The 14,025-nt window shown below is 49.0% G+C and overlaps 3 protein-coding genes across 3 annotated transcripts; 2 read left to right on the forward strand and 1 right to left on the reverse strand.

Moving 5' to 3' along the window:
• Positions 1-1,686: 1,686 nt before the first annotated feature.
• Positions 1,687-5,136, reverse strand: CDV56_109330 (uncharacterized protein; the record flags this gene model as incomplete). The annotated part of the gene is made up of 6 exons (XM_026762949.1): positions 1,687-2,115; positions 2,200-2,297; positions 2,409-2,994; positions 3,064-3,530; positions 3,601-4,627; positions 4,825-5,136. The coding sequence occupies 6 exons, from the start codon at positions 5,134-5,136 to the stop codon at positions 1,687-1,689; spliced, it is 2,919 nt and encodes a 972-aa protein (XP_026618521.1).
• A 1,020-nt stretch (positions 5,137-6,156) lies between these two features.
• Positions 6,157-8,166, forward strand: CDV56_109356 (uncharacterized protein; the record flags this gene model as incomplete). The annotated part of the gene is made up of 6 exons (XM_026762975.1): positions 6,157-6,511; positions 6,594-6,722; positions 6,772-6,939; positions 7,015-7,554; positions 7,611-7,713; positions 7,806-8,166. The coding sequence occupies 6 exons, from the start codon at positions 6,157-6,159 to the stop codon at positions 8,164-8,166; spliced, it is 1,656 nt and encodes a 551-aa protein (XP_026618522.1).
• A 1,002-nt stretch (positions 8,167-9,168) lies between these two features.
• Positions 9,169-10,782, forward strand: CDV56_109379 (uncharacterized protein; the record flags this gene model as incomplete). Its single annotated transcript, XM_026762998.1, has 2 exons — positions 9,169-9,608; positions 9,675-10,782. 2 exons carry the CDS (start codon positions 9,169-9,171, stop codon positions 10,780-10,782), a joined length of 1,548 nt encoding a protein of 515 aa, XP_026618523.1.
• Positions 10,783-14,025: the final 3,243 nt, after the last annotated feature.

Below are 14,025 nucleotides of genomic sequence, written 5' to 3' on the forward strand. Positions count from 1 at the left end.
AGAGTTTGCAGCAGCGAGAAAGAGAGCATGCTGCTATGCGACGTGACCGTTGCCGCAAGGCCCCAAGGAGATGTCACTCTCACTTTCAAACTAAGTCAACTGCACAGTCGGACTTTCGACAGCCGAGATTATGGTTCGTTAAATCCTTCGTAATGTAACATGCCGGTGAGTTCAATATCTTCCTGCTAGGGTCTTGCAGATACACTGCGTCAACTCCTTGTCTCCCGCGCGATCAAGTGCAGTCCTGGAATTCATCCCCGGTCTCCTCACAGCCTTGCTAGTCAACGGAGCATTACACTGGGTTATAGGCGACAAAACCTATCTGCCAGCGTGGTAATTCCTAGTTGAAGTGGGATCCATCCATCGCAGCAATCCGTTTACGACATCGGTATATCACGGGATGCTGAAGTCATAGACCTTAGGGAAAAAGACCTGGATTCTCTCCATAGTGAGGTCGGTTAACTGAAAAGAAATGGGCGTTATTGATGGCAATGGAAATCTTGATTGGCATTATCAACGAATGAACAGCATAGGAGACTAATGGGGCCAGTATAAATTCTTTGTATTAGAATTGCAAGGCTACTCTTGCTGTCAGAGCCCTTGGTGAGTACAGTCGCATGGGAGCGAGACGCCGGATCCGATCCCAGCTGCAATGTAGATTCCGACGTAAAAGAGCTGCCGATGTCAAGAGCTATGAGGTATGTGTGAGATTTGCTGGTCCATACGTACTAGCCGGCAGTGCTCATAACCACACCTATAAGTATGATAGAAGCCTACTACTCAATTGTCAGCCCAGGGCAGGCATGTTGACCCGACAATATAAAAGGGAAAGACGCAACAATGATGCAGGCAGTCTTCTCACAACTTCCTCATTACTTTCACTTTAGCTGACATACTGATTTCACTGTTGAGGGAGAATATGTCCGCGCTCAATCAGCCGTTTACCAATACCTCGCTGATAGAGGTCAAAGGCTGACTTGGTTAATTGTTGTGAAACCAAATGCAAGATTGGCTATTCGTAGTCAAAATCCGGATAAAAGCCACAAGGGAGAGAATATAGGTACCGAAGATAACAAAATAGGTTCGAACGCCCATTATGACCAGTCCAAACACTCCACTTACTGCTATATCATGAGTCATAGGCCATGTTAAGTATACAAGGCGGGAATGTAGTTCTTCAGGGCCGGACACCTACAGGAAACATGTTGTGTTTCTTCGGATGGAAAGTGGTATACAGGGAACTTGTTAGATAAGATTAATGTGGTTCTGGAAAGTGATCTTACGTCTGGCCACGTCGATGGTTACCTGAATGTCTACGGCAAGAACCAACAGGGCAGGTTTGATGTGTGGTATCGAAGGTCTCATTGCCATTAGGGCACCAACCGAGTTCAATACTAAGCAAATAGTACGGCTGAGCCGAAGTGACACAGCTCTGGTTCGGAGGCCGGACACTCACCTATATGAGACAATCTCAGCCTCAGATGCCAACAATATATAGTAGACTTGTCTCATGCGCAAAACTCAATCTCACATATAGATGGGATGAAGTTGTATGACGCATGATTGAACATATTAGGAACCCGGGAATCATAAGAGTTAATCCAACTAATGGACCGAGAATGTAGTAAGCTACTTTAAGGGTTTCCCAGTACACTCAACCCAAGCCTGCTTCATTTTGCCTTACGTCTAGCCCTGCGTCTTCGGTGGCTGTGACTCCTTGATCTCGTTCTCGGCCCATTTATCGCCATACTTGACAGCCCACTTGATCAGCTCCGCTGCCACCTCCACCCCAGTTGCCATGAGCGCAACATCCTTTTTGGTCTTGGCTGCAACACCCGCGATCAGGTATGCCAGGGCCCCGATGACGCCTACGCCACCGTCGTACAAACGCAGGTAGGCACGGAGCAGCTTTAATACATGAAAGTCACCGGTGAAAAACTCGAACCAAATGATGGGGAAATTGATGTACAATTTCACAGAAGCCCGGCCAAGGTCGTAGTATCCAAGAATAGGATGCTTCATGAAATCGGCGACGTGGGTTCCCGTTGTAGTCCAGACGTAATACACTCTGACGGCAGTGCAGCCTATCAACCAAGCCAAATCCACACCCCAGACCTGTGATGGTGTTTTATTAGCGTCAAGATGTGACATTTATACCTGGGACCTCAATGGAGGAAAGGTGTAGGTAGTTGAACATACCACCCATGCTAGATTGAGCGCTGTTTCATTATCGAACCCTTCCCATGGTGGGACAGTGGACAGGACTTCAATCAGTTGAGCCACAGTGGCTCCGATCTCTACCTATATCGCAGCGGCTCGGGGGGTCCATGCTCCCGGTCCCCCTGCCGCGGCCAACGCGTGATACCTCCTCTGAGATGCCAATCGAAATCCTCTTCCCATGGATCCACCCGCCAGGCTCCATGCGAGGCTGATCGTCGTGAATGCCAAACCGACGTACCCGGCCCCGATCGCCATGGCACCGCTGAAAGAGCGGAGATCCTTGTGCAGAGAAAGATCGGTGGGCTTTGTGCCATTGAAGTATCCCGCGAGTGTTGCCTTTGTTACCCTCCCCTTCAACTGAGGGGGGGCACGTTGATACAGAAGCTTATAGACAATGGTCGTGGGAATCGCCATTAGCAGTGAGAAACAGTTGAATAGCGTAAACGGACGATCTTTACCGGCAATGGTGTGCCACAGAGGTGTGAATAGGGGGATCTCGATGGGGGTCTCTCCGAACATTCGGACAACGTCAAGTAGTAGCTCTGCTGCTTTGAAGACGACCGTGGCCAAGTTCTCAATGGAACTGAGGGCAGCTTCGCATGCGACATTGGCAACGTGGAAAGCAGCTTCGTTCCTCTCATCAGCGGACCCAAAGACATGCGGGATTTCACTTCCCAGTTGCTCGGCAAGGCTTTCATCACTTCGATTTCCTTGCAAATTGCGTCCCAGATATCCTTCAACTGGTGGTCTGCTCCTGTTCATCCCTTCCATTAGCTGCTAGACGTCTTAATCAAGAAACCTTGCGTGTTAAGGAGAATGTGTCTTACTTTGGCACGGTGGTACCTCGTCGGTGTCGAGCTGCAGCCCGAGAAAATCGCCATGATTCATTTGGTCACCAACCCAATTAAAGGATACGCTGTATTGGATTAATTGCTGCGCCTCCAAGATAATATCTTCACCTTCTACACTCTCCACCTTGGATAGTTCCTTTCGTCGAGACTCTAGATCGCCCCTGGATGATTGAACAAGCTTCTTGGTGTCATCGACCCAGCTTTTGATGCTGTCATTGACCGACTTTAACTTCTCCTGCCCGTAGCTTAAGCTTGTACTAATCAGCGTCGAGATACTATCAGATGTATGCAAGATATCGGTCCAATTAAAAATAAAGCCTGCGAAGTCGATCAGCTTGTTCACCACCACGCCACTCTTCGCGAGCAGCCAGCCGATGGCTTTTAGGACCGTTTCAGCCGTGCTCAGCACGAAATTATATACCTCTCCTGCTAGCTTCACGGTGAGAGTCCACAATGATTCTGTTTCGTCAGTCATTGGCCAAAGTCGTTCTCAATGACCGGGCCTAAAGGAAAAGGAGGTAGTACTTACTGGCCGTGTCGATCACCCAATCTGTAACCTCTTCAACTTTTTCTTGGATCCAGTGAAAGAAACCCCAGGCGGAGTCGGCCAGATCAGAGAAAAAGAACTGCTTGAGATTCCCAGCTTTGAGCAGTTTGGACTGATAGTCGATATGCGTGTTCAGATGAGCGCAAAGCCGGGCAATATTCCTGGCAATGACATCCGCGTCGCTTTCACTAAGTGCCCCTTTGTCTACGAGGTTCTGGCCGGACTGCGTCTTAGCTGTCATCAAGTCTTTACCTGATTGGATTTGGCGGAGCTTTTTGACGACTTTGGTGCTTGGATCCATCAAGGAAGACTGGATGGGCTGATATCTGTCCTCTTCATCTCTCGCGTTTGGCGGCAAGTACCCATCAACATAGATGGAGTGACATGCGACGTCGTCAGTTCCCATCATAATTAGGAGAGTACCCCGGGTATCCGTGCGCAACCAACATCCATGACTTGTCAAATTGGTCGCTCGTCCATTGACCACAGCTCGAGTATACCCGGAGCTGACCACATGGAGTTGACAACCCGCCACGACCTCGACGTCCATGTCTTTCTGTGTGTTTGTTTTCACGTCTGGGATGGCCTGGATTCGCAGCGCGTAGCCATCCATCTCAATGTTAGCCGACCGACATCCGACGTAGAACGGATGGACTTCCCAGATCTTCGTATCAGAAGCCTCCTGCAGCAGGAACAAGTCTCCCGCCGTATTAACCGAGATCAGGGTTCGCACCAAAATGCTGCCGCTGTTGCTGTCGTCGTTCTCCAGAGCGGATGGGACTGTGAGGATCCCCGATAGTCGACCTCCTTCCCCTTCCTTGAGGAGCGGGATATGCCTACCGTTCGTTGCAAGCCTCCAGGATGTATTGAGTCGCAAAATGGGCTTGCCGTCCGTCACAGTGATGTCGACGAGTCCCAGCTGCTCTTCCTTGGTAATTCGGTCCTCCCGTTCCAATGCAAGAAAAATCAGAGGGAACTCTCTGCCTGCAACGGTTCGAGTGAAATCACTCTGATACATATAATCCAGTTATTCAATGTCAAGCCAGGGAGTAATCACAATTATCAAATCACGACATCCAATGACAAGGATCAAGGGAAAACAATAGGAACTGGAGCCTACCATGAAGATTCGTCTCGTCACCGGCACCTCCGACATCACGTAAGTTTCCAACTTCGCGTCTCCCCAAAGATTGTCTGGTGAAACACCTTCCACCAGATAGAACGTTCTTTCCCCGCCCAACCCTGAGTGACCAATCCGATATTCAGAGTCAGGTCCGAGTGTTGCTGCACATCGAATGCGAGAACGGAGCCTTCATACGGCAGGATGTCGCGGAAGTTCATCAATGTGGGATCTCCGTCATCGTCCATAACCAGATTGAGCTTTCCATCATCACTTAGGGAAAACAGTGCCGGATTCGAGCTGGTATCCTTGAATGCAACGAAATGGATCCCTGCGGGGATTTTGTCTGCTGCGAGCAAACTGGTCATCAGCTCGGCATCATGCTTGATGTGAACCATGTTGGAAGTCGTAGTCTGATGTTGGCAATGCAGCTTGATAGGTATGATTATTCAACATGAATGTATAGATGGCAGGAGAGGGACTGGGACATACTTTCTGACAGGACGAATTACTTCCCATTAAAAGGCTCTCCACGATGGGCAATAACGGCGAAGTATACGGTCTGGGATCTCCCATAGGTTTGTTCTGCGACCCAAGTGTGGCCCTAATGCGACTCTGCTCTTTCCTATTTTTCCTTTCGTCGTCCTTCCCGAGTCCAAGCACGCAATATCCTTGAGCCACCGGTCAGATTAAAGACAAAGGCTGGCTGGATCTTGAGGACCCCGCACATGTACAATCCTCTTATGGGAATCACCAGCTGATAATGTCCGCTTCTACATCTTAACATAGTGCTCCAGCCATGAAATATACGAGCGTGATCAGCTTTTTGATTCGTTACGGTCATATTGACAGCAGGCGCCACTAACCGTGGTTATCAGCCGATAGTGACAATAGTCCTTTGGCAAAGGAGACCTATGCCAATCACATTATATTCTGAGTATAACTATGAATCCATACGTACTCCTTGGCACACTGAGTCATGTTCAACCACGCAAAATGGAAAAGAGCAACCAGGCCAGAAGGTTCCACCGTTGAAGGAATGCTTTTCAGTTCCGCACATGATGCAAGTCATAACTGTCAGTCAGGCACCTTTACAGAAAATGCAACTACCCCACAGAGTAGCAAGCTCACGCCATTATACGACGGGGTCCGTTCATTGGCATATCATCCCTAGTTGAGAGTGAGACCTCGGCGCCACAAATGCAAGCAGCAAACAGACAATCCTCCGAAAGACTCCGGCCACTTTTCCAGGCGGCTCTGTTCGTAACCAGCCTCAATAAGAGGGGCCGGGAACTACGATAAAGCGGAGGTAGAAGGTCTGCTATTCACCGAGATGGCTGTTTTGTTGACACCCAACTATCCTGATCATTGTTCTTGCATATCCTTGCTGAGAAAACAAGTTTTACCCGGAAGGCACAATGGCTGACGACTTTACTAGGAGTCAGGTCAAGTATACCGACCCCAAGAATTATGACCAGGTAATCATGGTGACTCAAAATACTATCAACAAGCAGTTGCACAACATGTGGGCTTTGGAAGAAGAATCTTCCAAACTCCGCACCTTGACCACGTCGAACAGTGGAGGGTCAATCGACGCCAAGCTGGAGGCTCCGAGGATCGAACTGAATATCAAAGACAGCACGAAGCCAATCTATTACTATCTTACTTTCAAGTCGGGCACGCTCAAGGTTTACCAGAGCGATGATCGAGCCGATACAAGCACTCGGGACTTCGATGTCAAAGGCTGGACCATCTGCTTTGCAGCGCAGATCTGTGACTTGCCCTCCATTTACTCTGAGAATGACCTTAGCAATATATGGATACTGGAGCTGACTGTTTCTTTGCTTTTCCAAAGCTCGCAAAATTGTCACCGGCAATGAAACGGAGTTTGACGTATACACCACGAAAACCGGATTGAAAGACTGTGTCTTTTCATTGGCGAAGCTCTATTTAGATGCGACCAGTATACCCGATCCCTCAATTGGTTCTTTGGGGTTGAAAAGTTTGATGCTGATCTCCGTGCAAAAACTCAGCATCGACGCTTCCGATCCCGGCCAACAGCTCGTACGCCAATGTCGATTGGAAGAACGAGACCACCATCGTGAAAAGTAACTTTGATACATTCATGTCTCGATGGGTGGTCGACATGGGCAATGCCCAGAAAAACGTCGTCGGCTACTCGGTTCTGGCCGGTAGCACCGGTAGTGGTACAGTCCTCACCATCATTCTCCCTTCTGATTTCGTTACAGGAAACTAAAGGATGCCAATCCGGCCAGTCAATCCCCATGCGCCCAGCTTTTCTCCGACTGCGATTGACTATTGTAATTATCCATGGCGCGATCCCTCCGACTATGCCAATTTGCAGACCAATAAAAATGACCAGGACGGTGTGGACCAAAACGCATTCAGCTATCTCATCACGACTCAGAAGAAAGAACCCCCAGAGGCGCGCGTCCTCGAATACTCGGCACCCTTCGTCAACAACGCTCACGGGGCCGTGCTGTGCATGAACCGGGAGCTTTTCTGGGCATCCTGGATGCTGGACCATCTCCGAAAGCTCGTCCGAGGGACAGAGATGATACCCCAGAAGGCATATCTGGAAGATGTCACAGCGAAGTACCCAGACTACGCCTCCGTTGTTTCAACGGCACCCAGTTTTGCGTTCGGTACCAACCCGGACCATCCAAACGCTGATGACAGTTACTTTGCGCTAACAGACGAGGGCCCCGAGTGGAGTTGGAGCAAGTATGCTACCCCAAGCACGGTGTCTGTGGATGTCCCCAGCACCAACTCCAAGAGAACGGTGACGGAAACAGGTAGATCCTGCCACTAACTAGGAGCAAAGTCGCGCAAAAAGGCTGATTGATTCCAGCCCAATCTGCCGTGCAGGTCACTTTCGTCTCCGGTGGCCAGAAAATCGCCATTACAGGTTCCAACTCGTTCAGATTCCATTACAGTTCCAGCGAAGGTGGCCAGTGCGTTTGGTCTTTATTCCTTTTTCTTCTCTCTCTTCCCCCCAGCATGATCCGAGGGTGAATTAGCGTCTCTCTAACTTCCTATGAAACAGCGCCACTCTCACGACCCAGACCTGGTGGCATCTCAACTTTGCTCTCGGGGCTGTCAGCGACGGCGGGTTACAGATCACACGAGTGGCCGATCCCACCGGTGTGGAAAGCGTCACGACCTCGCACTCCTTTGAAAACGACCAGCTGGAATGGAATTATCCCTTCGGCGATTTTGCCCAAGCCATCTCGGACACACTGAAGAGATGGTTCAACAACAGCCTTGCGTGGCTGACGAACGATCTCGTCAGCGCGCTACAGCACCATCACAAACTATACCTGCCTGCATCGGGGGTCTTCCTCATGCAAGATGCCAAGTTCAACAAGCGAGGAGACCTGCTCGTGGAGTTGCACTATAATGGGTGAATTGACATTCTGAACCCCTTTCTGTAGTGAAGCCGTACAAAGGGAACTAATGCTGATCATGATGGCCAATGCCCATTAGAGCCGAACCGCCAACCACGTCTTCTTCTACTACAGGTACCTCTGCACAAGGACACAAGCAGGCCTTGTTCAAGGTGGAGGGGGTCGATGTGCCTGAGGCATTCAGCAAGTTGCCAATAGCTTGGATGAACCTACCGAAACGGCAGAAGCTGGGACTTGTGACGCCAGGATCACATCTCCCTCCGCTACCTGACTCAATTCCCCAGCCAGTGCCAGTCTTTGGTTAATGGATTGGGGCCTGGGTAAGGGACAGTACAATGATAGGGCGGCTAGTTACAACTGCGCCTTGATTAGGACTGCTAATAGTAGGATGAATCCTCACTGGCCATTTTGGATGAATGGAAAAGTTGTATGCTGTAGGCCGTTGAGATATTGTTAATGTGAAGGGAACGTTATGCATTATGTAACCATCATAAAGCCATTGCTTTGCTCATATCTCTTAACTGACCTTAATTTATGAATATATCCACCTTAATACATTGAGTAAGAGATCCCTGATTATTGCCATTTCCAGTTATAGAATATAGAGACACCCACACTGGGGTTGCTAGCAAGTCATATACTTATATGATAGGAGGCAGAGAATATATATCTACTATATTTTCTTACTGCTAGCTAACTAACTATAAATACCATCTTTTAAGCTTTAGGCATTATATACAGATAGTTTGGCATCCTTGCCTATGCATCAACTCACTGACCTAGCTTGCTTTGAAGATATGCCCCCATCCCCACACGATGCAGCGAATAAGGCCTAAGGGTCCAGCCCCATTGCCAAGCCCGCCGATCCAGGCACCATCGTGATGGCTACGCTAAAACCCGTTAGAGCCGCCAACACCGGCACCTTAAAAGGGCTCGATCCCCTAATTCATTGGAAATTCCACGGCCCCTGATTCAGAGGGAAACGGGGCGACCGCGAACAAAATGCTCTGTTTCACCGATCTACCTGTCGACATCCACCATCAGATAATCTTCCACCTCGAGTCGAATCGCGATGTGGCCGCTTTCTCTTCACAATGCGGAGCTCTGCATTCTCTCTGCGACATGTCCAATCGGAAGAAATACCGTCGTGTGCGCATCACTCCGAGTATTGCTGATCTTGACCGCGCGTTCCAGATGCTCATAGACATTCTGAGAAAGCCCAGTCTGGGTTGCTACGTGCGTCATATTGAATATAAGCAGACTGTCTCGCGCTATCGGGAGTACGTGGTGAAGCCTTATGGGGGGAAACTAAGTAAGGAGGATATGCGGCTGCTGCGAAGTGCCACGCGGAGGGCAGGGTTTACAGGAGCTCTAGAAGAGCGCGTGTTCAACATGTTGATGCGGGAATCGGTGGTGAGGGATGGTGTTTTCGACGCTTTTAGGTGAGATGAAATCAGCCGGCGAGCACGGAGCGCTCGATGGCAATATCTGCATTAATGCATGAACAGCGAGACCCGTGCCCCCGCGACATACGTCACGCAAGCGTTGACGGCCCTGCTCATCTCGGTGTCACCAAACCTCGAGTCCATGGCCATGATGCCGACTTTTTACATCGACCTCCAAGAGCCCACGGATGAATCATTCCTGCGCTCTGAGTGCCCCCTAGACCTGTTGCTCAGGGAGACAAACGACAACCTGGTTGACAAGCCGTACCTGCAGAACCTTCGCAGAGTGTATATCATCAACCACGGGGATGACTATTTCGACGACGGGCGATTCTATGTGGCCATGGACCTCATCGGATGCTTGGCCATTATCCGCAACCTTCCGTCCCTCGAATGGATCGGTGCTGATGCTCTCACGGAGGATGATGACGGCATGCCCACACTTGAGGCTAAATCCTCCAATGTGTCTCGCATCGCGATCCATCACTCATCTGTGGATAGCCAGTATCTGATAACTATCATCCGCTCGTGCAGAGTTCTGAAGGAATTCGAGTACTCGATCGGTGGCAGGGTGGTCGAGGGTGGAAATCCGATATTCAACCCGAAAACGTTCATCCTGAGCGTCCTGGAACACAAGGCCACGTTGGAGAAATTAGATCTCGACGTTGAAGCACAAATATTCGGCTTCATCTATCCTAGTTCACGGGTATTTAACTTCGACGGGCAGGGCGCCCGAGCTGAGGCACGAGCCTATTGGCCAGAACCACCGCCAGACTCATTCTGGGACCAGCGGGGGTCTCTCAAAGACTTTGAGGCCCTGAAACGGCTCAGTATTGGGGTGAATTTCCTGTTGTACTTTGCCGCGGGAGTCAACAATGACAATGAGAACAAGAGCGTATCTTTGGTGGAGTATCTGCCGCCGAATTTGGAGTACCTGTGCATCCGGGGATACGAGAAGGGCAAAAGTAAGCACAATGACGCTCAGATAGACGCCCTCAAGGCGCTGGTGGAGTCGGGTTCAACTTCGCTGAAGGAGATACATGGTGTTGATGAATGTATTCCCAACGCAGAGAATGTCGAGAACCCGGACAATTATCCGGAGTTGTTGTGGAGACTCCGTGATGGATGGTCCGACGAGGAGGATTCAGAAGATGACGAGGACGAGAAGTAGGAGGAGTACGATCTTGAGTGAAGTCAAGATCTGTCAATACCCTATGCATTTGGCAGCGCTGTCTGTTTGCGCTTAACTTGGGTCCGCTAGCTCTCAAGCGATGCGGCATTGCTGGCAGATATCAGGCAACCCTATTAGTATCAGGTCCAGCTGAGGCGCATCCTGTGGCTCACATGTCATCAGCTTACTCCGATTGAATAACATCCAATGATATATGTGCTGCTAAGGAGAGTCGGATCAAGACTTGGCGTCTCACTCGTTCGGCTCTCCCCGGGCCTGTTCTCGTCCTCTTATATCCGAAATATCCTAATGCTTACTGTCAATGCAATCGACGTGTACTCGTAGGAGGAAAAGAGTATATTTCTTGAAATTGACCATAAGTCACCGAAATCTATATGTTTATATATGCGCAAACAAAGCCCAGGGGAACAAAATAATAATCAGAGACACCAAAAGCTTTCCGTTCATGTACATGACCTCCAAAAGGAAAGGAAAAATATGGGAACATCGTTGTTGTGACATTTCAGATGAAAGAAGAAAAAAAAGAAAGTCTGGAAGATAGAAGGGATCGCTGTCTATACCGGTGGGATATATGATCAAGGATCGGGTGGTATCGATGGACGTTATACATCATTCCTTCCCACTGGCTGGTGTTTGTTGGATGAGGGACGGTCAGAATTGGCATTGATCAATAGCTCGTCCTCAGAGTTGTCAGTTCTAGAGATCTGGAAAATGTTCCATGATTATGAATTAGCCAAGGCTCGATTCTTCATTGGATCGAAAGACCTCACCCCATTGAGAATTAGAAAGCCAGCCTCAAGTTGTAGTGGAGATGCCGCGGTATCATATCCGCGGAGCAAACTATACAGGTACTCGAAAGAAATTGACGGGTTGTGGCCTGGATTATGGGACAGACGATCTGACGAGATCGCAACCGAGGACTGATCGCGGCGAACAGCGTTTATTTGATGTTCTTCTGGCATATCAGAAGTGTTTTGATCTAGATAGTGGGCACCCAGAGGTCAGAGACCTAGGTGCTACGAATCATACACCGCCGTGTTCCCACATACATAAAGAGGGATAGGAGTTAGAGCATTCGATACCGCATACCAGACGAGGGAAATTCTGCTCCTTGGATTCGGTTCCACAACTGACGGAACTTGTTATGACGGAGGATGAATCGTATACCTGGAATACAGGCAATGAAAAGAGCTATCAAAGCAATGATTGCCTCTGCTGACAATGTCATTCTGGAAGGAAATAAGAAAAAAATCTCACATGGTATCTGAGGATCAACAATGAAGATAATTATCAATTCACAAGTCGGGAGCATTTATCATGAAAACATCCTTTTTATATACCCCAACCTTGTGCTCCTGTAAAGCAGTTGTGGCAGCTGTTGGCTTAGAAGGTACAGTATGTAGGTAAGGACCCGGCAGAGACTTTGCATCATCTACTTGCATGACATGGCTGCAACAGAGTCTTCTGAGGGTATAGTGGTGGTTAACTGGACCCTAGAGGTATCATCTCCTGAAGCTGATTGTTGATAACATTTACTGCTTACCCATTTCAAATGATTCTGGTTAAGTCCACAGTCCCTTAATCTTCGAAGCACTGCAGTATCCAATAGGAGAAGGTTTCAGTGTTCATGGTAAATTGTGGCTTGTCGCCATACACAGGATCTAATAGGAAAAGGTTTCAGTGTCTGTTTACACACTGGCCTCTAATGAAATGGTTCATGTGTTCACAAGCTGGCTAGCGCTCGCTTTGCTCACTGCCAGCTTCAGTCACGCTGAATTACACTATTAACTAGGAGTATTCTGTGAATAAGGCGCGCTATTGCCTGTGCTTCGTCCACCCGGAAGGTTATCCTTGGGGAAGTCTTTGGGCTGGCGTCTGGGATGGAAGGACGGCGTTCGACTGAGTGGATGGACTGGAAGAATGACAAGCAACCCTTGTGACAGCTCACAGCAGACCCCTGTCGTTCTGCTCCGCCAGAGCAGAACGACAGGGGTATTCAGTCACGAGGACCAAGGCCATGTATGCTAACTCTCTATAACATCGGCGTAGGCCTCTCTTGGGCACAGAATTGCGCATCGAAATATAGCTTCACCCCAGTCAGTTTTGGAGGCTGTAGCACTTCTTTCAGCCATATCAAAGTTAGAAAGGATTGACGTCCTCTCTCATCTCAGTGCACTGCAACCTCCATTTATCAACATCCAAAAGCTCTTCCGAACTGTCGCAACAACGGACGAAACCAACAGTGTCTCCCTAGTCTACTTTCTATCGAAAGCCTCAACCGCTCTTGTGGAGCGACTAGGCCAGGCCAACTGGGAAAGATCTGCCGGATGTGGAAGGAAGGAGGCGAAGTATCTAATCGGACAGCTCCTGAGAATGACGCGCTCACAGTCTCGAAGACATTTTCAGATTTAATGGGCTCCGGGATTAGAACATATACCACATTTATAGTTGACCACAGTGGGCCGTTACAGTAGCCTCTCAAACCTGCTTACTTTCTGGTGCTGAAGAGGAGTCCCGCCATCGGCCCCGTGTCCCTCCTATACCTGGAACGGAGAAAACGAGCGGCCATTTCTTCACCCATAGTATCAAGAAAACATATCCGTAGGGGGCCGTGTTTAGTCGAAGTAAATGCTGATGCTGAATCATGTCAGTAATAAACATATATGCTAACGAAATAGGATGCATGTCTTCATCCGATTGCTAGAAGTATGCGCGGGCTTCATTGATAGGGCCAAGATAGCAAGACTTTCCACGCGACAGCAGGAGGGATCTATTGAAGAGTTTAAATGTAGTGGTGGAAAGCTGATGGATCGAGGCGCTGATGAGAAGCTAGAGATCAATCAGTATAAGCACCTCTCCAGCTTGGGCAAAACGCAGGACAGCCACATCGCAGTCATGGTTGTACCGGCCACAGCCGGTCGATGAGAATTCGCATTGAGAAGGGTTGTTTTTCCAGTATCGGGCGACTCTGTAGGTAGGCGAAAGGGTCAGTTATACACCTATAGATAGCCTCGCTCTATAGCCTGTCTGTGTATCATCTCCATTATTCCGTTGGCCTGTCTGCACCTTGACAACCTAGCACTTAAGCATGCAGAATATATAGCAATTTTACATAGAGAATTCTATATTTGTTGCTGACACGGTGAATTAAAGCCCGAGATGGCTGGCTTTGACACTGTTCTAAGTGTCTTGCTATCCTATTCTGCGGTACCATTTCCTCAA

This window comes from Aspergillus thermomutatus (assembly GCF_002237265.1).
Source record: "Aspergillus thermomutatus strain HMR AF 39 chromosome Unknown NODE_7, whole genome shotgun sequence".
NCBI classification, from domain to species: domain Eukaryota; kingdom Fungi; phylum Ascomycota; class Eurotiomycetes; order Eurotiales; family Aspergillaceae; genus Aspergillus; species Aspergillus thermomutatus.